Source organism: Accipiter gentilis, chromosome 29 (genome assembly GCF_929443795.1).
Source record: "Accipiter gentilis chromosome 29, bAccGen1.1, whole genome shotgun sequence".
Taxonomy (NCBI): Eukaryota; Metazoa; Chordata; class Aves; order Accipitriformes; family Accipitridae; genus Astur; species Astur gentilis.
In genome coordinates, this window is record NC_064908.1 from 6,420,288 (window position 1) to 6,443,299 (window position 23,012).

Here is a 23,012-nt window from a genome sequence, read left to right on the forward strand (position 1 = left end):
GGGGCGGGGGGGGGGGGGGTCACACATCTGGGGACAGGGGCGACGTGGTGACGTACTGCCCCCTGGTGGCCGCAGGTGGGGACTGCACCCTGCCCCTGCCTGAGATGGGGAAACTGAGGCACGATCCCAATCCCTACACACCCTCCTCTTTCCCTGGGGGGGCCATTCCCAGCCCGCCCCCCCCACACCTTGTCCCCTCGGTTCTGCTCGTACCTGTCCACTGACGGTCCCCGAATACTCCCAAAGGGTGACACTGCCTGCTCCGTGTGATGCTTTGGTGTGCAGGATGCTGGGGTCCCTCTGCGGTGGGGCCAGTTTGGCCCCAAAAACCTGGAAGCAAAATGGAGAGAGAGGGTCAGCCGGGATGTGATAAGCCTGCGGGCCTGGGCGGGGGGCAGATGGGAACCCACACAGCCAGCAATGCCCTCGAGGACATGGTGGCCACAGCCCAGGCAACACATCACCCCCCCCCAAGCTGCACCAGAACCAGCCCAGAGAAGCCAAAAGGCTCAAAACGAACCCAAACCCCACCTCACTGTGCCGGGGGGAGGAAGGCCAGCAGGTCACCCTGGTCTCACAGACATGAGCCCTGGTGAGTGCCAACCACCCGGTGTCCCCCGGCCAGGGAGGACAGACTGGGGCCGGAGTTCTCCCCGATGCTCCTGGGGGTGCCAAGGGACAGATCCTGCAAAAGGGACCCTGTGGGATGGAGCAGGGCTGGACACCCAGTGGCAGGGGTGACCCAACGGTGCTGGGGGACTGTGACCCTGCTGCCACCAGCCTTAACCCAAGTCATGGATGTGCATGCCGGATCCAGCCCCTTCTTTGGCACAAACCACCCTGGAAGGGTTTTCCCAGCGGTGACCGAGTTTCGGGGTGAGCCCAGGGTTACCTGCCGGGCACAGGCACAGAGGGCTGTGGCAGAGAGGGTTGGGTGCTGCCATTTGGAACGTCACCAAGGCTCAACCCCAGCGGGGTGGGGCAGGCTGGCCTTGGGGTGGGGGGCACTTGGCCCATTCTGGGCTGCAGTCCCACCTGGGTGCCCCCGAGACGAGCAAGCCCTGCCACAGTGTGGGCACCCCAGGGTGAGTGGGGTGGCGGCGGCTGTGCCAGGTGGTTGTACCCCCCCTTCCACCGCCGTCGTCCCCCCCGCCTTGAAGCAGACGCCATCGGGCAAAGAGCAGGCGGGTGCGGTGCCGACGTCAAGCCTTTGCCCCCGCCCGCGCCACCTTCTGCTGCGCACTTCCAGCCCGGGCGGCCGAGTCAGCCACACCGGGATTGGGGTGAGCAGGGGCACCCCGGGTGTCCCCCAGGACAGGGACCCCAGCTAGTGACATTGGGGGGGTTGGTTCTGGCCGCTGGGTGAACCCCACGGGGCTGGGATGGGGCAGAATGGGGGGGAAGGGGGATCCTGCTGGGGACAGGGGCGATGCCACCGTCCTGGAGGGGGTGGATGGCATGGGACGAGCCCCGGGTGGTTGGGGACACACTGGGGGTGACGCGGGGACCGTGCCCAGCCCAGAAACCCGCAGCAGGATCGAGCCGCCCTCGGCAAGATGGGAGACCCCTTCGGCCGCTGGAGCAACCCCCCGTCCCGGTGAGTACCCAGCAGGGTGGGGTGTCCCCACTTTGGGGACCCCGAGGGCTGGGTGGGAAGAGGGGATCATGCTGCAGGGCGCAAAGGTCTGTCCTTCCTTCTGTCCGTCCACCCAGGAGTGACTATGACGACAGCTCCCTGCTCCGACGGTCCAACAGCTTTGCCCGCCCCAGCGGAAAAAGCATCTACAGTGAGTGAGGGCTGCACCCCAAAATCCCCCTGCTCCTGTCCCTAACCTGTCCCCGTCCCCTGACCCTGCGTGCCCCTGCAGACCAGCGCAAGGACTACGGCCAGATCCTGCTCAAGCCCCAGAGTGATTTCCAGCACCACGTTGAGGTAGGAGACACCCAAAACCGCCCCAAGCCCCCCAACCTTGCCAGGGTGCCCCTGATTTGCAGTGTGTGGGGTGACGACAGGACACCCGGTGACACCCGGTGCCGTGTCCGCCCCAGCACCTGCTCACGGTGCGCCTGGAGAGGGACATCCGCAGCACCGATGACTGCCTGGCGCGCCTGAAGGTGCTGGAAGCTCAGGGACGGGTCTGGGGGCAGGATCTCATCCTGCAAGTCAAGGACCAGGAATTGATGCTGAGGGATGTGGAGAGCAAGGTACCCCCTGGCCAGGGCACCCCCCAAAGCCTGGTACCCCCTGGCCATGGCACCCAGCTTGGCCATGGCACCCACTCGGGACCCAGCACCCCCATAAATCTGGCGTTCCCCCAGCTGTGGCACCCACTGCATCGCTAGCACCGCCATCACCCTGGCATCCCCCCCAGTGGCCCTTGCACCCCCCCCTTGGCCCCAACGCCCGCTCCACCCACGTCACCCCATTAATCCTGGTACCCCCCTCACCCCAGCATGTACATCAGCCTTTCAACACCCTCCAGCCCTGTACCCCTAACCCTAGCACCCACCTTGGCCATGACACCCACCCTGGACCTGACTTCCCCCCCCCAAATCCAGTATTACCCCAGCCATGCCACCCCCATAACCCCGGTACCCCCCCCCACCTTTGCACCCCTATAGGCCTGGCACCCCCCTGGCCCTGGCACCGATCACAACCCTTGCACCCCTGTAACGCTGACTCCCTCTATAAACCCTGCCACCCCCCAACCCTTGCACCCCTGTAAGTTGGCACCCACAACCCTACCCCATGCCACCCCCCCCTGCCTCAGCACCCCCAAAAGCCTGGTATCCCCCTGGCTATGCCACCCAATAACCCCACCACCCCCCATTAACCCTTACACCCCCACAACCCTACAAGCCCCCCATGCCCTAGCACCCCTATATCCCTTGCATCCCCTTAGCCCTTTACCCCGGTTAGCCATTTGGGGCGGGGGGGGGGGGAGGCTGAGCACCCCATTTCCCCCCCCCTGGCCAGGAGGAGCTGGAGGCTTACCCACTGGGTAGCGTGCAGGGGTGCTCAGCCGTGCTGGACATCTGCGGCTACAGCTCGGTGTTGGCCATCAGCGTGCAGGAGCAGAGCCCCCCGGGGACTAGCGTCCTGCTCTTCCACTGCGAGCGTCTGGGGGTGAGCCCTGAAGGTGGGCAAGGAGGGGGGGGGGCACCCCAGGATGGGGGGGTTGATGATGGTGGGTCTGTGCCAGGCAGACATCCTGAAGAGCAGCCTGGAGAAGCTGGTGAAGCAGTGGAAGGAGGAGCAGAGGAGTCAGTATGGGCACAGGTAAGGGGGTACGTGGTTCTTCACTCCCTCCCTGGGGACAGCCAGGCCTGGTCCCCCAAGTCTGCCCCCCCCCAAGTTGCGGGGGGTCTCCCTGTGGGTGAAGGATAAGTCCACGCTGCCCCCGTGTCCCCCAGAGTCCCTCCCTGAGGGCGCAGACCCCGTTCTGCCTGCTCCCCTCCTGCGTCTTGGTGGAGACCCCCCTCAACCTTCATGGGGGTGGACCCCCCCTTTTGCCCCAGTACCCCAGTTCTTGGCTCAGCACCCCTCCTAACCCCCTACCACAGGCTCAGCCTCCCTCCTACCCCTGCCCATGGGCACAGACCCCCATAACCCATCCTTGGGCTCAGACCCCCCCCTCTTACGCCATCCCCAGGCTCAGGCCCCCCTCAGCTCTCCCCTCCCCATCCCTCCTTGCCCAGGAGCAGCCTGGACATGCCGCAGAGCTCGCCCCCCCTGTACGCTCAGGGTCCCTATCTGGCCCCGGAGCAGTGGGCAGAGATCCCCGCGCCCGACTTCCACGCGTCCCCCCAGCGTGGGCTGCCCTCCTCGGACTACAGTGAGTCTTGGGTGGGGTTTGGAGCATGCCTCAGTTTCCCCAGGAGCAGGGGGTGGCAGTGGGGTGATGGGGAGCAGAGCTGGGACCCTCTGCTGTCACCAGGCTTGCCAGACAGCCAGCAGATGCCACAGACCAACCCGCCGGACCAGGTCATGTCCAGTGTGGACCGAGATGTTGTAAGTCCCATCCCACATCCACCCCACCTCAGAGGGGGACACCCCAGCCCTCCGTGCTGGCACCCACCGGGTCCCATCCTGCTCCCACAGGAGGTCCTCAACCACGTGCTGAGTGACCTGGAGCTCTTTGTGGTCCGGCTGAAGACAGCCCTGGGCTTGGTCAGCACCACCAACACAAAGAAGAAGAAGAAGAAGAACAAAAAAGGTGGTGCAGGAGGGTTGTGCCCTTGAGGGCTGGCAGGGGTCCGGGGGGGTGTCCATCCTGGTGCCAGCCCCCCCCTCTCTGCCCCTCCAGCTCTGCCCTCCAAGGATGACTACACGGACTTTTTCCAGAAGGTGAAATACGCCCTCAACCTCGTGGTAGGTCCCGTTGGGCTGCATGCGACCCCATGGCCGGTGGGCATCCCTGGCCTGTCCCTGCCTGCTCCGCTGCCAGGCTGGGGAGGGCTTCGTGGGGATGGGGGGGGCTGCGTGGGGACACCCTTTCCCCCTCCACGCAGGGAAGGACCCACCGGCATGTCCGGGAGCCAGACCCCTCCGAGCTGCTGCATCTTATCTTCACAGCCCTCTCCTTCGTGAGTGCCCCCAAAAGCAGGTCCCAACCCCCCAACCAGGGGTGAGCAGGTATGGGGAGCAGCCCTCCCCCCCGCCCCATCCTGGGGGGGGCAGGTATGGGGGTGCTGCTCCTTCACTGCCTGCAGCAGGTCCTGGACCACTGCCCCAGCCCCAGCCTGGCCCCGGCGGTGGAGGCACCGCTGCTGGTGCCGGAGACAGTGGAGCTGCTGGAGAAGACCCTGCACCAGAATAACTACAGCACCTGGAAGTCCCTGGGCATGGCCTGGAACAAGAGCAGGTGGGGTCCAGCCCCCCCGACACCAAAGCGAGGGGTCCAGCCTTGTAGGGGGGGGTCACACCACCCACCTTGGCTTTCTCCCTGCCCGTTGTAGGGCAGAGTACCCCAACAGCGAGCTGGTGCCCCGCTACATCCCCGTCTTTTCGGATGGGTGGCTGCCCCCTCTGATGGAGCAGGTATGGCACGGGGGCGGGGGCAGGATGTCCTGCCGCCTGCCTCAGTTTCCCCAAATCGTTCTCAACACCCACCCCTCTCTCTGCTCCCTGCACAGTCACCTGTCACCAGCCGGAGGAACAATCCTGGCCAACTGTAAGTGCTCCCACTGCCCCGCGGATGCTGAGGGCTGGGGCAGGATTTGGCCCCCGGCTGGATGCTTATGCCCACCCCCCCCATCTCCAGGGACCCCCTCCCTGCCCAGGGGCTGGTCCGAGCCCTGTATGAGTTTCAGGGCAGGAACCCACAGGAGCTGAGCGTCAGGATGGGGGACACGCTGCAGGTAGAAACCAGGGGGTCCCCCCCATGGGTGCTCCGGGGGAGGAGGGAGCAGGGACCCCCACCCTGCCTGCTGGGGGTCCTAGAAGGGGGTGACAGCAGGGTGCTGCCCCTCCCCCGCCTTGTCACCACACACCTTAGGTCCTGGACCAGCAGAAGAAGTGGTGGCTGGTGCAGGACAGCCGGGGGCAGAAGGGCTACATCCCCGGCAACATCCTGGAGCCCCTGGAGCACGGGCACGGTGGGGGGCACAGTGCCAGCCAGGTGGGTGTCCCGTCTCCCCTCCCCTCCCTGTACCCCACCACCAGGAGGGGGTGGCAGGGGACCACCCCGCTGTCCCCTCCCCTTGTCCCCCGCTCCAGGACAGCCCCCCCAACCTGCGCCCCAACTCCTCGCCGGCGGAGGTGACAGCCTGGCTGAAGGACAAGGGCTTCTCACGGATGTAGGTGGACCCTTGAGCCCCCCAACCCCTACGGCTCCACTTGGGGGGGCCAAGCCCCGCTCACCCCTTACCGTCTGTCCGTCCGCAGCACGGTGCGGTGCCTGGGGGTGCTGACGGGGCACCAGCTGCTGCAGATGAGCCCGATGGAGCTGCAAGCCATCTGCCCCGAGGAGTGGCGGCGAGTCCTCTTCAAGCTCTCCTCCGTCAAGATGTCCCTGGGGGTGAGGGTCCCCCAATCCCGTGCCCCCTCCCCACCCCGGGGCTCCCCCAACACCCACCCAACGTTTCACCCTTCCCCTTCTCTCCAGATGGGCCCCACGGATTGAGCCGCCGTGTCCCCCGCTGTCCCCACCAGGCACCTCCCAGGATGGAGCACCCAGGACTGGGGGGGGCACGGGGGGGACCCCACAGCTGCCATCCCACCTGGCCCCCCAAGACAGAGAGCCACTCCTTGGGGGTTAGGGCACACATCCCCCCCAAAGCCACTGATCCCACAAGGCTGCTGGGACCCCCACCCGCTGCACCAAAGGGCTCTTGGGGACCCCCTCACCCCCAGGGAGAAGCGCTGCCAGACCCTCCGTGGGGAAGTGGGGGGCAGGCAGCCCCCCTGGGGGCCAGGCACGGTGAAACCCGTGTGCACTCCACAAAATGTAAAGCGACTGCTATAATAAATAAAGAGAGTAACAGCACTGGGGTTTGTGGGCGGGGGGGGCGCCCCAGTCCCCATGTCACCCATGGGCCACCCTGGTAGAGCAGGGAGGGGGACACAGCGTGCCACCCCCCAGCGGGGACCTGCCCAGCAGCACCCAAGGGACATCTCTGGGGCCCCATGCTGGGCAGCCCCCCCCCCCCCCCGTGCCCAGGGGCTGGTGGCAGTGAGGGGCCCAGGGGACAGGACTGTCCCCAGCCCACCCAGCTCTGCGCCGTGGGGTGGTGGCAGGGCACCAAGCCCCCCCCCCCGCCTTTGTCAGCACTGCCTCATTAGCAAGCAGGAATGCGCTAATGAGAAGGGAGAGGGGGGGCCCCAGGGACAGCACAGGGCTGAGCTTGTGCCCCCCCCAAACCCCAGCCAAACCAGGGAGGGGGGGGCCAGGGTGGCAGCAATACCTATTGGGTCAGGGATGCCCCCACTCACCCCACGCCCACCAGCCCCCCACAATGGGTGGGGGCAAGCTCGGCGCACCCCCCAGCCACCCCCGTCCCCACACCACAGCACTCGGAGGGGGGGCTCAGAGAACCACATCTAAAGCACTTTATTGTATTGGGGGGCTTCATGCCAGTGGTGCCCAACCCATGCCACAATGGATGGTGCTGGGGGGGGTCAGGTCAGGACCCCCTCCCCGGCTCCCCTTGCCCCACACTGAGCCCCCTACTCCTTCTTGTTGCCCCACTTGGCCATCTTGTTGTTGATGGGCATCTTCAGGAAACGGCTGGACTTCATGTAGGCAGCCACCTTCTCTAGGGCCTGGGGGGACAAGGGGAGCATCAGGGACCCATCCCACTGGGGCACCCCTCACCCCTGGGTGCCCTCAGCGGCCAGGGTCCTTCCTCAGGGAGGGGAGGGTGACGCCCAGGGTAGCGCCACTCACCCCAAAGCGGTCCATGAAGTCCTTGAGGTTTTTGAAGGGCTCCAGGCACTTGGGCTCGAAGATGCGGTTCTGCTCCAGCACGTCAAACATGAGGAAGTCCACGAAGGTGAGCTGGGGACAGGGAGGGGGACATGGTGAGGATCAGTGTGGGGACAAACACCCTCCCCAGCCCCTGCTGCCCCCCTCCAGGATCCCAGCGGTACCTTCTCCCCCGCAAACCACTTTCTGTCCCCCAAGAAGTTGGAGAAGAGCTTCAGCTTCCCCGGGAGCTGCTCCAGGTAGCCCGGCTTGAGCTTCTCCTGCAGGACAAAGGGGATGGAGGGGTGAGGCTGAGCACCCTGGTCCCCCCACCCCAGGGAACAGCACCTTCCCGATGTGGGGTCGCCAATGCTGACGCAACCCATGGCATGGCCAGGGAGGACCTCGGCACAGGCATGGTCACCCAACCCCACAGCACAGGGACGCACTCACAAAGTCGGGGTTGTAGCAGACCATCACTAGGCTCATGCGGAAATCCATGATCTGGTTCTCCAGCATGTCCACACGGAGGATCTCCTCCTCTGTCTCACCGCCTGCATGATGGGGAGATGTCAGCACGGGGCAGGGCGGGGGGGGGGGGGGGTGCCCCCCAACTCAACCTAACCCCAAGCCCAGGCCCAAGCCCAACTCCATTCCAAACCCAAGCCCAAATAACTCCAAGCCCAAACCCAAATCCAACCCCAAGCCCAACCCAGCTCCAACTCCAAGCCCAACCCAATCCCAAACCCAACCCAGCTGCAACCCAAGCCCAACCCAGCTCCAACCCCAAGCCCAACCCAATCCCAAACCCAACCCAGCTCCAACCCCAAGCCCAACCCAATCCCAAACCCAACCCAGCTCCAACCCCAAGCCCAACCCAGCTCCAAACCCAACCCAATCCCAATCCCAACCCAGCTCCAAGCCCCAGCCCACCCCAGAACTCACACATCTTGTGCTTGCGGGCAATGTAGCGCATGATGGCGTTACTCTGCGTGAGCTTGGTGGTGCCATCAATGAAGTAAGGGAGCTGGAGGGGACGACAAGCCATGGGGCCACCAGGGCACCCACCCCCATAACCACCCACCACCACCCCTCAGCTCGAGACCACCTACATTGGGGAAGTCCAGCCCCAGCTTCTCCTTCTCGTTGATCCATTGGCTCTTGTCGTAGTCGGGAGCTGAAAGGACGTGGGGGGTGTTGGGTGATGCCGTGTTCCCCCCAAAAGCCAGAGAGCTTGAGGGCGGAATGGGGACCCCCTAGTCTCTCCCTCCCTCACCTTCCCCGCAGCTGTAGAGCTTGTCCTCATAGGGTGTCTCCGTGTACTCCAGGAGCAGGCGGATGGCGTGGGCGAGCTTGGGGGGGGGGGGGGGGGGCGGTCAGGGACCAGCGAGAGTCCCCCCAAAATGCCGCCCACCCCCCCCGCCATGGGGAAACTGAGGCACGGAGGAGGCAGAGCCGCGACCCCCCCGCCCCAGTAGCCCCAGCCACCTCCCCCCCGCAGGCACAGGAGACTCCACAACCCACTGGGTGCCCTCAAAACCAATGCCCACCCCCCCCCAGGTGCAGGGGCACCCCCGCAGCCCCCTCCCAAAACCAAGGGAAGCCCCACAGCCCCCTCCCCCAAGCGCAGGGGGAACCCCATACAAGGGGGGGATAAGGGGGGGGTCAGGCCGCTGCCCCCCCCCCCTCAGGAGAAGACCCCCCGGGCGGGGGGTGCAGCCCCCCCAGCCCACTCACGCCGCGAATATCCCAGTAGCCCAAGACCGCCATGGCCGCGCGCCGATCGCTGTGCCCCGCCCCCCTCCGCGTAACCCGCCCCCGGGGGCGGGGCTTAAGGCGGGGTTGGGGGGTCTTAAAGGGACACGGGCCTGGATGCGGCTGGGGAAAAGGGGTCTTTCCCCCCACTCCCCGTATTCTGGGGTGGGGTTAAGGGGCTCCTCTGTTTGCATTGAGGTGGTCTGTGACACCCCCCAGGCTCCATGGGGGACCCCCTTATCCTGGGGGGTCGTGGGTTTCTTCCTTTGCATTCCCTCCCCCCAAGCTGCATGGGGATACCCCCCGTCTTTGGGGAGCACGGCCCCCCCAGTCTGTGTGGGAGCCCTCTTATGCTGGGAGGCACGGACCCCCCCTCTTGCAACCCCTCCAAGATTAGACACGTGCTCCCCGCCCCTATCCTGAGGGTCATGGCCCCCCCTTGGGCCCCACAGCGTGCATGGAAGGCCTCTTCCTCCGGGGGCTCTGCACCCCCCTTGCTGCTTGGGGGGGGGTCCCCCTTACCCGGGGGGGCATGATTACCCCCCTTATGTCACCCAGGCTGCATAAGCAGTCCCCCTTATCCTGGGGGGGACCCCTCAATCTGCATTGGGGTCCCCTAGTCCTGGGAAGGGCATGGGCCCCCTCGACCCCCCTGTCTGCATGGGGGGGGCATGAGGCCTCCTTTGCATCCCCCAAGCTGTATGTGGTCCCCTTTATCTTGGGGGGGGGGGGACGTGAATCCTCCCTTGCAGCCCCCCCAGACTGCATGGGGGTACCCCTGGCTTTGTGGAGCAGGGGTCCCCCAGTCTGCATAGGGACCCCCTTATCCTGGGGGGCGTGTGTCCCCCTGTGCCCCCCCTAAGCTGCATGTGGGTCCCCCCCTTTCAACCCCCAAAGCTGCATGGGGGTCTCACTCTCCTGGGGGGGTCATGGGCCCCGCAGCCTCCACAGAGCATCCCCCTTAGCGGGGGGGGGGCGGGGGGGCGGCATAGGGCAATGGCTTCCCCCCACGCCGAGGTGCAGAAGGGTCCAATAGCCCTCGGCCCTGTTACCCCCCCAGGAGTCACCCCCCCAAAATGCAGGGTCCCCACAGCCCCCACCCTTCCCAACACCCCCACAGCCCCACAGCAGCTTAATGCACCCCACATGGCAACAGACAAGGGGGCAGCCCCCCCGGATTTATTCTGCAGGGGAGGGGGCTGGGGTGAAATGGGGGGACGGGGCGGGGGGACAGCCCTCTCACTCCTTGGTGTTGCACCATTGAGCCGTGCGCCAGAAAATGGGGGTCCTCATGAAGCGCCCCGACCGCATGTAGGCAGAGATCTTCTCCAGCGCCTGCGGGGAGGTGACGGTGACAGGAACGGGACAGGGATGGGGACAGGGACACCGGGGTGTCAGGGATGGGGACAGGCACATTGGGGTCTCAGGGATGGTGATGGAGATGGGGACACCAGGGTGTCTGGGATGGGGATGGGGGCACCAGCGTGTTGGGGACAAGGATAGGGACACTGGGGGGTGGGAATGAGCACACCGGGGATTCAAGGATGAGGACGGGAATGGGGACACTGGGGTGTCAGGGATGGGAACAGGGACACCAGGGTGTTGGGGATGGGGACAAGGCACCAAGGTGTCAGGGGTGGGGACGCGGACACTGGGGTGTCAGGGATGGGGACAAGGCACCAAGGTGTCAGGGATGGGGACAGGGACACTGGGATGTTGGGGATGGTGCCAGAGACACCAGGGTGTCGGGGACAGGACCAGTGACACCGGGGTGTCCCCACGCAGCCCTGCTCACCTCGAAGCGCTGCAGGAACCGGCCCAGGTTGCCCTGCAGCTCCGGACACTCAGGGACAAACATGCGTTGCTGGTCCAGCACGTCGTATGCCAAGAAGTCCACAAAGGTGAGCTGTGGCGGAGGGAGCGGGGGAAGAGGGGAGTGACATGGGGTCAGCCCCCACAGGGACCCCCCCCAAAACTCCCCAGCAGCCCCCCACCTACCTTCTCCCCTGCAAACCACGGCCGGGAGCCCAGGAACCGTGACAAATCCCGCAGCTTCCCCGGCAGCTGCTCCAGGTAGGCCGGCTTCAGCTTCTCCTACACAGGTAGGGGGGGGGGACAGAGCTGGGGTGGGGGCTGCCCCCCCCGCAGCACCCAGGGGGTGACTGCAGCCAGGCAAGGGGTGCACCCCAACGCACGCCTCATGCTGGCCATGGCTTGATTCCCCATGTCCCCAGTGTGGCAGGGGACAAGACTCCCGGGGTTTGGGGGGGGGGGGGGGTGTCTGTCCCCCTATGCCCGCCCCACGGGGTACTCACAAAGTCAGGGTTGTAGCACAGCTGGGCAAATCTCATACGCAAATCCATGAGCTGGTTCTCCAGCATGTCCACACGCAGCATCTCCTCCTCCGTCTCACCTCCTGCAGGATGGGGAGACGTCAGCCCCCCACTCTGGGGACCCCCCCCTTGGTGCTGTGACACCCCCCCCCCATCGCTCACCCATGTTGTGCTTGCGGGCGATGTAACGCAGGATGGCATTGCTCTGCGTCAGCTTGGTGGGGCCGTCGATGAGATAAGGTAGCTGGGGGGGGACATGGGGGGGTCAGCCCCCGTACCCCCCCAGCCCCTTCCCCACCCTGCCCCCCCATTCCCCACCCATCACCTACATTAGGGAAGTCGAGGCCCAGTTTCTCCTTCTCGTTGGTCCAGTCGCTCGGGTCAAAGTCAGGGGCTGGGAGGGGGACAGAGAGATGGGGGGGGGGGGCTCCCCCAGACCCCCCCATCCCCACTCATCACACCCACAGCAAGTTCATGGGTGGAGGGGGTGCACACTCTGCCCCAGGAGCAGCCATGTGCCCCCCCCCACCCCGGGCACCCTCCCTGAGCAGATAAAGGTGGACATTGAGCAGGGGCCAAGGTCCAGGGCGGAGCGGGGTGGGGGGGGGGAGAATTGCCACCCCCAGACCTGGCAGGAGGAGGACGGGGGGACGAGAGGACAGGCTGCACTTTCACCCTGCGGAAACGGGGAGTTCCTTTTCCTTCGGCTGGTTTCTGGTACAGCACGAACCGGGGTGACAAGGGTCCCAAGGAGGGGGAACACACATGGAGGGGGGGACACCCTGCTTGCCCCCCTCACCTGGGCCGGGGCGGTACTGCCTCTCCTGGTAGGGGGTCTCCGTGTACTCCAGCAGCAAGCGGATGGCGTGGGCCAGCTGGGGGGACACAGCACCCACCTTTTGGCACCCACCAACACCCCCCTGCGCTCCCCAGGACCACCCCCTACCCTGGGACCCCCGGCACCCCCACACCCCTAACCCCCCCCCCCCACCACCACCACCACCTCCCCGGCGAGGTATTGTCATACCACCCCCCCAACTCACCCCACGGATGTCCCAGTATCCCAGCGTGACCACCATCGTGGCACCCAGCTCCGGCTCTGGAGGGACACTGGGCAGGGATGAAGAAGCCAAGCCCCCCCCAGCACCCTCCCCTTTCCCCTCCCCACTCTCGTGACCGGGCGCAGGCAGGGTGCCAGGGTGTCCCACCAGCCATGGGGCCAGCGCTGGGGCTGCCACCCGACGGTCAGGATCCGGCCCCTGGCACCCCAGCACTTTGGGGACCCCATCCCCAAAGCCAAGCCATGGTGGGGGGAATGACCCTAGGGGGGCAATCTGTGGGGGCCACCCTCTTGCTCCCCCAGTTTCCCTCTGGGGCTGAGATACCTACCCCCTCATCACATTTAAATTTAAGTGTTTTTACTTAAATACTTTATTTTTCATGCTTGGTTGGGGTGTTTTTTACTTTTTTTTTTTTTTTTTTTTTTTCTGTAGTCGCCATCATGTTTTCCTGGGAGCGTCAGCCGTCGGCTCCAGACCACGGGGGGAGGCAGGACCAGGAGGGGACACGCAGGGACAGGATGATGCCCCACTGGGAAGAAGCCTCATCCAGCCCGATCCGGGCCACAAACAGCTCCTGGGAGCGTGGGGGATGGGAACACACATCACCCCGGCCCCTTTGCCTTTCTCTCTGCAGTGATGAGGAAGATGGAGCATCCTCCACTGGGCACTGTCCCCTCCAGCCAGCACCCCGTGTTCCCTGGGCCACCGGGTCCCCACTGAAGTTGCATCCCCGTGCGAGGGTGGGAGAGGAGCCTGGGGGTGCAGAGAGCCCAGGTTTGGGTCCCTGGGGTGCTGCCCGGTTTGTCTCCACATCCCTGCGGGGTGAGAAAGTGGACGGAGAGAGGGGTAGGCAATTAAAAAGCATCAGGACCTGGGCCCTGCTGCTGGGCTGGGTCCCCCACAATGTCCCCACACCCAGCACCGATGTCCCTCAACCTGTCAGTGTGTCCTGAGCCTGAGGACACCCCCCCTGCGGTGCCTGCACCCATGTCACCTCCTGTAGCCTTGTCCCTCTGCCACCAAGCCCGGCAGGGACCAACCCAGCAAGGAGACACCAGTTAAAAAAAAAAACCACAAGAAAAAAAGACCCCCAAAAAAACAAGAAACAGAGAGAACCCAGCAAACCCTGACCCCCCCAACGGTGGCACCGGCGGGGTGCTGGGGACAGCAGCGGGGAGCGTCTGTTTCCAGGGCGGGAGGTAGCAGGAGGGGGACGGCGGCAAAGCCCTGGAGGGATGCAGAGTGACAAGAGGGGTCCCCGCGGGAGCCATGGGACAAGAGCCCGGGGTGGGGAGTCAGTGGGTGCCCAGGGTGGAGGTGATGGTGAGAGCGTCCTCCTCCTGGATGGTCTCCAGCTCCTCGGTCTGCACCGCCTGCGTGATGAGGGTCAGCTCCTGGCAGAGCGTCTCGAAGCGGTAGCTCACGCGGATGTCGGGGACGTTGGTACGACGGATGTCGTTGCCCTCTGGACCCTCTTTCAGGTAGTGGGGACCCAGCCAGTAGCTCTTCACCTGGGGAGGAGCAAGGAGAAGTTCCCACAGCTGCCTTGCACCCTTGGGTGCTGCCAGCACCCACCACAAGGTGCTCGGGGGTCCCGGTGGGAATGGGGGTGCGCTACCTTGTGCGAGAAGCCGCTCATCAGGACACTGTTGCGGGCCAGCTCACACATGTCGCAGGAGCTGAGCTTCCAGACCTGGGTGGCGATGCTGTACTCCTCCATCAGCGGCTCCTGGGTGGGGGCATATGGCCTCAGCACCCACCCATGGGCCACCCGCCCAGAGAAGATGGGGTCCCCAGCTTCTCCCACCCTCTCTGGACCTTCAGAATCCTCTGGAGCCCATTGGCATTGCCTTGCTCTTGGCCACCACCACCACTGTCCCATCACCGTGGCTTGGCTGGCGGCCACCCTGTAGCTGTTTTTTGGGGGGGGGGGGGGGGTCGGTGGCTCGTGATGCCCCCCCTCCCCAACCACTTACCTTGGTGAAGTGGAACTGGAGGGGGTCGTCGGTGGAGAGGGAGACCATGAGCCCCCGTGAGAGGTACTCGGGCAGGGGGTTGCGGTGGTAGCTGAGGAAGAGGCTGTTGTTGCTCAGCGGGGACATGGCGATGCCGATCTGCGCCAGGTAGTAGAGGTACTGCAGGACGGGGGCCTGGGGGGAGACGACAGCAGGGTGAGGGGTGGTCCCAGCCACACGCCCGGCCCCCACTCACCTGCCCCCCTGTCCCCGCTCACCTTGCGCAGCAGCAAGCCATGGGAGATGTTCTCCGAGACCATGAAGCCCGAGACGAGGTGATGGATGGGGCCAGCCTCACCACAGTGCGGGCGCAGGACGAAGGTGTGGAAGCCTCTCTTCCTGCAACATGGGGCTGACCATCACCACCTGACCCCCCCCAAGACCCCCCACCAGGATGGGCGGAGGTTCCAGGGACCCCAAGGTGTCCTTACCGTCGGAGGTGGTTGAGCACTGTCATGTTGGCATACATGTAGTACAGGTAGTAGGAGTAGGGTGGGTTGTCCTCCTCCACCCAGTTGCCTGGCAAGGGGCTGTCCAGGTTGAAGATGTGATGCTCTGGTTTGGATTCATCATCCACACTGTCAAAACCATCCACCTGTGGGAGTGACAACCCCAGGGTGGGATGGTCACCCCCCCCAGCAGGAGATCTGTCCCAGCCCTCAAGCTGGGTCCAGTCTAGGGGTTACGGGTGTCACCAGTGTCCCCCATGTCCTCCCAGGAGCAGGACGTGGTGCTCACATGCTCCAGGAAGAGGTGCAGCTCCGGGTGTTGGGCAGGGTGGACGGTGGCCTCGTAGAGTGGCATGAAGATGTTCTCCAGCATCTCCTGGAAGTTGGCCAACTGCTTCTTCGTCCGGTAGACATCACTGCAGGGGGACGGACCCTGCTCAGAGCCAGCTGTCCCATCCCCCCCCACCCCAGGCATTAGTGGGGTGTCCTTGGTCTCTCTGCCCAGGACATGGCCCCGGTTGAGGGTATCTGCCCCCACGTTACTCACAAGAGCCGGGGCACCTGCACAAGCCAGCGGACATTGTTGGAGTGGACGCGGTGGTTGACAGCCCAGCGGGCCAGCTTGTCCCACTCGTCCCGGGAGCGGCCGTAGATGGAGAGCCGCAGCTCGGCGTTTTGGTACTTGCTCTCCTCCAGGTCAGACATCACCTCCTGCCAGGGAGGGGCAAGTGTCACCCCTTGGCCACCGGGAAGGGGGATGTGGGTGGTATTGCCACCATGGGCATCGGAAGAAGGGAGATGTGGAGGATCACCCATCAGGGCCACTGCCCACCTTGATGATGTGGGCAAAGTACTTCCCCGAGACGCGGTTGTCTGTCTTGATGAAGATCTCTCGCAGGATGGACTCGCCGATGGGGTTGTACTTGGCGTTGAACTTGTCAAAGCGGTGAAAGGTGTTGCGGTCCTGGCAGGTGGACACAGATGTGAGCCGAGACCCCTCGTCGCCCCAGAGCCACCGCAATATCCCTATCCAGAGTCCCCAGCATACCCCACCCCACCCTGGTACAGCCCCTCGAGAAGATCCCCCACCCCGGCCAGAGATGGACTGGGGGCCCTCCTCATCTCCAGGTTTGGGGGTGTCCCCCATACCGCGTGGACATCCAGCGTGTCCACACTCAGGTCGTAGGCAGTGAGGTTCATCGTCTCGAAGACCTCCTTGAGCGTCTGCTCCTTGCCCTTCTCCACGTGGACAATTTCATCCAGGTGCTTCTTCATGGCCCGCTTGATGAAACGCAGGAGATGCTTCTGGTTCATGCAGGACGAGGCGTGGATGTGGGTGTCCACCTGCATGGCCAGAGGTGATGCTCAGCCCTCAGAGCCTCCAAGTGCTCCCGGGACAAGGCAGGACCCCCACCACGACCCAGCAGGTACCTTGCGGATATTGTAGAAGTCGCGGTGAGGCACCTTCTTCTGGGCCGCCAGCTCCTTCATCTCATTGAGCAGCACATGCATCTGGAACTTGGAGCTCAGGTACTGCAGCCGGCGGTAGCAGAAGGATTTGCTGCCCAAGGTGGGGAGGGGGTGTCAGTTTGGGGGACAGGAGGGAGAACATCCACCCCCAAAAGGCTGGTGCCCACCAGGATGAGGGGACGTGGCTCTGGACTCTTGGACCCCCCTCCCTGTGCATGGTGACCATGAGCAAGGACGGACACACGGACGTGGGAGTTGCACCAGTACCATGTGTCATAGCCACCGCCATGTCCTCTGGTGCTGTCCCCAAGGTTCTGTCCCCCCCAAGACACCCCCATGGTGGGAGCCTTCTCCTTACATGGGCCCATTGATGATCAAAGCCATGAGGAAATTCATGTCGGCGATGAATTCCTGCAGGTCGGGGTACGGCAGGTCCAGCTCCGTGCTCCTGGGAGGGGACGATGGAGGTGGGTCACATGTGGGGACACAGTCCAGTGGGCTCCCTCCATGCCCCGTGCCACCCATGGCAGCCCCCCGCAAACTCATCACACCAGTGAGTGACTGTCCCCCCTGCCTCACAACTCACTTGTCGGTGAGGTCCTGCTTGGTGTAGACGTGCACCACGCCGTCCACCATCTTCAGCCCGAAGCCCAGATCAGCCGGCATGGTCTGGGGGTCCCATGTCTCGTAGGGGTGCTGCTCCGCAAACGGGGGGTGCACGGGGGCATCTGCAGCCAGGAGACACCCAACAAGAGGTGCATGATCGGATGACTCCCCCAAAAGCCCCCCCAGCACCCCATCCCAGCGTGAAGACCCCACCATCCCGTGCTCACCAGCAGCCACGGGGGTCTCAGGCACCTCTTCGTAGCCGCGGGTCTCCAGAGGTTTCTCGGAGAGCTCCTGCAGGTACCGGGCGGTGGTTTTGCAGAAGCTCTGCAGAGACAACCCCATGTACTTCTCCCGTAGGAACAACGCCTTCACCACGCTCTTGGCCGCATCCAGAAGGTCCGTGAAGGGCACCTGGGGAGGAGGACACCAAAATAAACCAACCCCAAGGTGGGGTTGGCACCCTGAAGACCCTTTCCCAGCCCCGGTGGGTAGTGGGGGGAGGCTCACCCCGCACTTCTCCTCCCCAGAGATGGTGACGCGCTGGAACTCCCGCTCCAGCAGTGCCTCCCGCTCCTTGGGGACATGGTCCACCAGGTCCTCACTCTGCTCCTTGAAGAGCCTGTGGGTACAGACAGTGGCTGGTGAGACAGTGACATGGTCTGTCCCCATCCCTGTGTCCCCATGTCCCCCCCGGGAGCAGCACCAGCACCCGCCCCGGGGACTGCGTCCAGCCCCAGGGTGGCAGGAGGGTGACGTTGTCCCCAGGGATGTCACCACCAGGCTTGGGCAGCTGGGTGCCACCCACATCTGTGTAGGTGGTGGCATTGTCCCCCCACCCCAGACACATCCCCCAGCCCCACACGAGCACAACGAAAAGTTGGGAGTTGGGAGGGGGGAGGAGGACAGAGAACGAAATAACTCGTGACAGAGACAACTCCCAAGCGGAGACAGGAGGGAGGAGGACACGCAGCATCGGACCCCCCCCGACCAGGGTAGGGGGTGACAGGGCCACGACAGGGTCCTGTGCCACCAGCGGGGCTGGGACGCCCCCCCAGGTCACCCCAACCCCCTCACCCCTAAACCCCCCCCGGGGGCGTTAACCCCTTCAGTGCCAGCGAGAGCAGCCGGGTTGGGACCTTTCAGCTCTGCATTTGGGGGAGCAGTGGGGGGAGGCCAGGTCAGAGCAGGAATGGGGGGTCCCCGATACCCCCCTCCGTGTCCCCGGCCGGTGGCACCGAGCCGGACACTCACTGTAAGTCCGCGGCACTGTCAATTTTCAAGAAGTCCTGTTTGGCTCTGAGCAAAATGTCGGGCTCAAGTCTGGGGACAAGCAGGCAGCGGTGGGGTTGGGGGGAGGGACAGCCAGGACGAGGGGAGGGGGAGAGAGGGGCCGGGGAGAGAAAATACCCCGTTAATACTGAAAACAACAAAAAACACACAGAAACCGGAAAAAATAAATTAAAAAGGGGACACCAAGCGCAACACCCACGGGAGAGAGGACACAGAGCTGGCACAGAGGACCGACAGCCCCCCCGGGGCAACCTGGGGTGGGTGGTGGTGGCTTGTCCCCATGAGGGGACCCCGTCCCATGAGGGGGGGTGGGGGGGAGGGACGACACACAACCCCCCCAGCTTACTTGACGTCCTGGCTGATCTGGCGTTCCAGGCGCTGCCGCCGCTCCTCCAGCTGCTCGATGGGGCTCTCCTCCGGGAACTCGTAGGGCGCCGTCCGCATCTCGCTCTCGGCCAGTGAGCGGCAGAACAGCTCCTGCCCGGATCATCCTTGTCATGAGCTGTGCCCAGTCTCAGCCCACGGGGTTGGGAGGGGAACGGTCGTGGGGGTCCCCCCTCCCCAAACCAAGCTGGAAAGGTTGGGGGAGGAGGGTTTGGGGTCATGGGTGGGAGAAGAGGGGAGGGGGAAGGATGGAGGCAAGACACCCCCCACACACACACCCTGAGACCTGGCAAACTCAGTGCACGGGACCCACCTCCGCGATCTCCTTGTATTTGCCGTCCATGGAGGTGCGCAGGTCAACGGGGAAATGCTTCAGGCAATGGGGGGTCCCAGGGAGGGAACGCGCTGACTGCAGGGGCCGGGACCCTGGCCCAGCCCGCAACTCTGCAGACACCGGTACAGCGTGAGCTGGGGGCGGCCCAGACCCCCTTCCCAGGCAGGGAGGGGTTAATCATCCCTGCCACAGCCCCTCTCCCCCCCACAGAACTGGGATCCTGGTCGACAAAGTGGTCGACAGTGGGGAAACTGAGGCAGCTCAAGTGCAGGAGGGACACCCCCTCTGCTCCCACCTGGTGCGCTGAGGGGAGCTGCTGGCCCCATCGGGGCGGAGGGGGGGTAGTGGTGTAACAAGCCAGCAATGTTAGTGAATGAGGGGCTTGGGGGTGGGGGGACTACTCTGGGGTCCCCCCAATCACCCCTTCTCTCAGCCAGGCTGCTCCATCCACCCTCCCTCCACCCCTCCGTCTGCCTCCCCCAAACGCCAGCACTGCCCCCCCCCGACCCCGTCCATCCTCCTGGCCTCCGCAATCCAGCACAAAAGGCACCACCACGGGGGGGGCACCCCCAAAATGGGAGGGAGGGGAGGCAACGTACTCCCCTCCCCCCCCAGCAAACAAACCCATTGCCCCAACCACCCCCCCCAGCATCCCCAGTTTCTACCTGTGCTGGGGCTACTGGGCCGGGGGGGTTGCCTGGCCCCCCTCCCCACCGCTGCCGCCCTGGGGTGGAGACCCTGACCTGCCCCCCCTCCCCAGCACCCCCCTGGCATCAGGGGACGCCCCCCGGGTGCCAGCACCCTCCTCTGCACCCCTTGCGCCCACCACCCTCATTGCCCAACCCCACCATAGACCCGGCTGGGGGGGAGGCACTGGAAATCAGGCCCCACTGGTTAAACTAGGGCCACCAGTAAGTCCTCCACCCACCCAGCACAGCTTGGGGGGTGAACCCAGGTGTCCTGGCTCCCCAGCGGTGAGCGTCCCCCCCCATTTGCCCCCATAGCATATCCCCCAAACTAGAACAGAGGGGGCTGAGGAGCAGCCCCCCGCCCCATTGCTGAGGTCTGAGGTGGGGAAACTGAGGCACAACCCACCGGGCAGGGGGGGCCTCACTGCCCGGCATCTCCCCCCGTGCACACGCGTGTGCGAGAGCGTTTCAGCCGCAGCCGCCCTCTCCCCTGCCTCAGTTTCCCCACCACGCAAGTACCTGTGGGTGTCCACCCGCCGTGGGTGCCCACCCTCGCCGGGCAGCGGTGGCAGCCGGTGGCACCCCGGCAGGGCTGGTGCCCGTGTCACCCACAGCAGGGATGGCACCGGTGTGAACCGGGGCACGGCTGGTGCACGGTGACACCCAGGGTGCCCTGTGCCACCGGGACATGCCCGTCACCCTGTGCCACCCGCCCGGGACACGCCTGCCACCGTCTGCCCCCCCCCCCCCCCCCCCACGGTCGAGAGCAGCCCCGCTACCACCCTGAGCCCCCCACCAGTGCCAGCCGGGTGCCACCTCGCCCACCCCCCGCCGCCATCCCCCCCCCCCACGAGCACCCAGTGCCACACGACCCCCACCCGCGGAGCCAGCCGAGACCACCCACCGAACGACACATGAAGCTGACCCCCCCCCCAGCACCCCGACCCCCTGCGGGGGTCCCACCACCCCGCACCCCCCCAGCCCCGCCACTTCCCCCTCCCCACCTTCCTCCTCCTCCTCCTCCTCCCCGGCACACACCACCCGCTGCGCCACTGCTCCGCCGCAGAGGCCCCCCCCGCCCCGCGCTGCACGGGGTAGCGGAGGGGGGGGGGGGGGGGGGCAACCACACGACACACAGGACACCCCAACCCCACTGGCACCCCTCAGTCCCCGGCGGCGGGAGGACCCGCTGAGCAGCCCAGACGCCACGGTGATGGGCACGCCGCCCCCAAAGCACCCCCAAGCAACAAGCCAGCACCCTCCTTCCCCCCAAATATAGATACCCCCCCCATAGCACGCATGCCAGCCCCCCCCCCCCAGCAGCAGCATCGCTCCCCGGGCTTGGCACGACCAGCAGCCTGGATCACGCCGTGGGCTACCGGGACAGTGCCGGGGTGAAGGGGGGGGGGGGGAACACGACACACACGAGGTGGGGGGTGTCAGCCCCGGCCATGGTGGGGGGGGGGGGGGGGGGCTCACCTGCGGGGCTGGGGGCCTGCAGGCTGCCCCGCTTCTTGAAGGGGTACTTGGCCGGGAGGGCCGAGGACATGGCGGCTCCTGGGGCGGCGGTGCCGGGGTTTGGCGGTGGTGGGGTTGAGTTGGCGATGATGATGATGATGATGATGATGGCGGGGTTGGCGATGGGGGTGGTGGTGACGGGGTTGGCGACGGTTGGTGGCGGGGTTGGGGGGGGGGGGGGGGGGGTGCCCCGGTCGGGGACTCTTACGGCAGCGGGGCGGCAGGGCCGAGCGATGGCTGCCGCTGCCTCCCGCCCGCCCCGGGTTGATGATTGATGCAGGAAACCCGGGGCTGGACCAAAGTCCCCGGCGGAGGCAGGCCGGAAGCCGGGCCGAGGAAGAGGATGGGGCGGGAGGAGGATGTGGGCGAGGAGGAGGAGGAGGAGGAGGAGGAGGAGGAGGAAGGTTGTCAGCGCTGGGCGGGAGGAGGGGGGGGGTTGGACCCGAGACGGGTGCTGTGCGCCCTGGGGATGTGGTGCTGAGCACCCCCCCGAGGGACAGCCGGGCCCCCCCCCCCCCCCGCCCCAAGAGGGGGTATCGTTCCCCCTGAGAGATGGTATTGGACCCCCCCAAAATGGCAGCGGCCCTTCCAACAACACGGTTCCACCCTCTGCCCCCGAGATGGGCGTCGTGCCCGGCCCCAAGACAGGCACTGCGCCCCCCAAGACAGACATTGCCCCCCCCCCCCAAGACGTGGTGTCATTCCGCACCCCCCCCCCCCGAGACGGGCATCATCCCCATCAGAGTCGGGGTACCGCACCCCCCCAGCGGCAGCTCCCTACCCCCCGGCTGGGCACTGCACCCCCCGACAGGCATCCCCACCCCCGGGCCGGGCATCCCCCTCCCCAGGGTGGGTGCTGCACCCCCAACACGGACTGTCACCCCCTTTCGTTAGACATTGTACCCCCCAAAAAAACACAGAGTACCCCCAAAATGGGGCATCACCTCCTCCAAGATGAGCACCCCCCCTCAGATGGGGGACTGCACCCCGAAAGAGGGACTCACGCTCTGTCACCAGCCCCCCCCTCAGACACTGCAAGGGGGGGCTGGTGCCCTCAGCTCCCGCAGGGGATGTCCCCATGGGGTAACAGCACAGGGCCTGATGCCCCCAGCCCCCCCTCCTTACCCCCCCCCCGCCAAACTGGGGGCACCATCATACAGGGACCCCCACCCCAGAAGCAGGACCCAGCTGTGAGGGTGCCAGGGGGAGTCACATCCTTGTGTGCGTTCCCCCCCCAATCCCCGTGTGTTCCTACCTGTGCCGGTGGCTCCTGGTGCCGTGGGACGATTTCGGGTGGGTGCCGGGGAGGCGTTTGGGTGGGTGCCGGGCTGTGTCCCCACCGAGCGCCCGGACGAGTGCCCTAATCCGGCACCGGCGCAGGGGGGTATTTTTAGCTGCTGCCGGAGCGGAGGGAATGCCACCCACCAGGGCCTGTGTCCCCCCCGCTGCTGGTGTCCCCCACCCCATCCCGCTGTCCCACGGAGGGGGAAAGGGGACAGCGAGGTGACGCCACCCATCAGGGCCACCTCTGTGCCAGGCTGGGGGGGCACAACAGCCATCAGGGAGGGGGGGACAGTGGGGACCCCCACGCCGAGCTCTGGGCTGTGGGTGAAAGGCATGTCCCCTCCCCAGCACTGTCCGTCCCCCTGCCCCGTGACACCGGGTGGGGGGGGTTTGGTATTTTAATTGGACCCCCTTC

General features: G+C 65.6%; 5 protein-coding genes across 7 annotated transcripts in view; 2 read left to right on the forward strand and 3 right to left on the reverse strand.

Annotated features, from left to right (window-relative positions):
• The window catches only part of LOC126052234 (potassium voltage-gated channel subfamily A member 2), a 358,553-nt gene that overhangs the window by 290,088 nt on the left and 45,453 nt on the right, over positions 1–23,012 (forward strand). The window lies entirely within an intron of this gene.
• EPS8L3 (EPS8 like 3) lies at positions 1,557–6,278 on the forward strand. The gene is made up of 19 exons (XM_049832620.1): positions 1,557–1,597; positions 1,714–1,787; positions 1,869–1,933; positions 2,050–2,205; positions 2,978–3,127; positions 3,204–3,280; positions 3,700–3,836; positions 3,939–4,012; positions 4,103–4,217; positions 4,308–4,372; positions 4,513–4,587; positions 4,717–4,865; positions 4,960–5,041; positions 5,137–5,174; positions 5,265–5,361; positions 5,499–5,621; positions 5,720–5,799; positions 5,888–6,020; positions 6,108–6,278. The coding sequence occupies exons 1-19, from the start codon at positions 1,557–1,559 to the stop codon at positions 6,123–6,125; spliced, it is 1,749 nt and encodes a 582-aa protein (XP_049688577.1). The 3' UTR covers positions 6,126–6,278.
• On the reverse strand, positions 7,036–10,092 carry LOC126052359 (glutathione S-transferase Mu 1-like). Its single transcript, XM_049832911.1, has 9 exons — positions 10,076–10,092; positions 9,144–9,321; positions 8,683–8,758; positions 8,519–8,583; positions 8,352–8,433; positions 7,860–7,960; positions 7,592–7,687; positions 7,389–7,499; positions 7,036–7,264 (listed from the first exon to the last, which is right to left on the reverse strand). The coding sequence occupies exons 1-9, from the start codon at positions 10,090–10,092 to the stop codon at positions 7,169–7,171; spliced, it is 822 nt and encodes a 273-aa protein (XP_049688868.1). The 3' UTR covers positions 7,036–7,168.
• Positions 10,309–12,780, reverse strand: LOC126052247 (glutathione S-transferase 2). Its single transcript, XM_049832667.1, has 8 exons — positions 12,538–12,780; positions 12,294–12,369; positions 11,824–11,888; positions 11,657–11,738; positions 11,477–11,577; positions 11,160–11,255; positions 10,957–11,067; positions 10,309–10,496 (listed from the first exon to the last, which is right to left on the reverse strand). Exons 1-8 carry the CDS (start codon positions 12,571–12,573, stop codon positions 10,401–10,403), a joined length of 663 nt encoding a protein of 220 aa, XP_049688624.1. The 5' UTR covers positions 12,574–12,780; the 3' UTR covers positions 10,309–10,400.
• Positions 12,908–22,931, reverse strand: AMPD2 (adenosine monophosphate deaminase 2). Of its 3 annotated transcripts, XM_049832577.1 has the most exons (19): positions 22,569–22,931; positions 21,275–21,604; positions 19,086–19,216; positions 18,735–18,865; positions 18,350–18,418; positions 17,606–17,717; positions 17,323–17,509; positions 17,076–17,217; positions 16,848–16,937; positions 16,451–16,580; positions 16,169–16,363; positions 15,852–15,983; positions 15,567–15,730; positions 15,309–15,435; positions 15,002–15,165; positions 14,789–14,909; positions 14,532–14,705; positions 14,174–14,284; positions 12,908–14,066 (listed from the first exon to the last, which is right to left on the reverse strand). In XM_049832577.1, exons 1-19 carry the CDS (start codon positions 22,870–22,872, stop codon positions 13,851–13,853), a joined length of 3,030 nt encoding a protein of 1,009 aa, XP_049688534.1. In that variant the 5' UTR covers positions 22,873–22,931; the 3' UTR covers positions 12,908–13,850. The 3 variants fall into 3 exon arrangements, with proteins under 3 accessions (XP_049688534.1, XP_049688536.1, XP_049688535.1); XM_049832579.1 differs by lacking the exon at positions 21,275–21,604; XM_049832578.1 differs by lacking the exon at positions 18,350–18,418.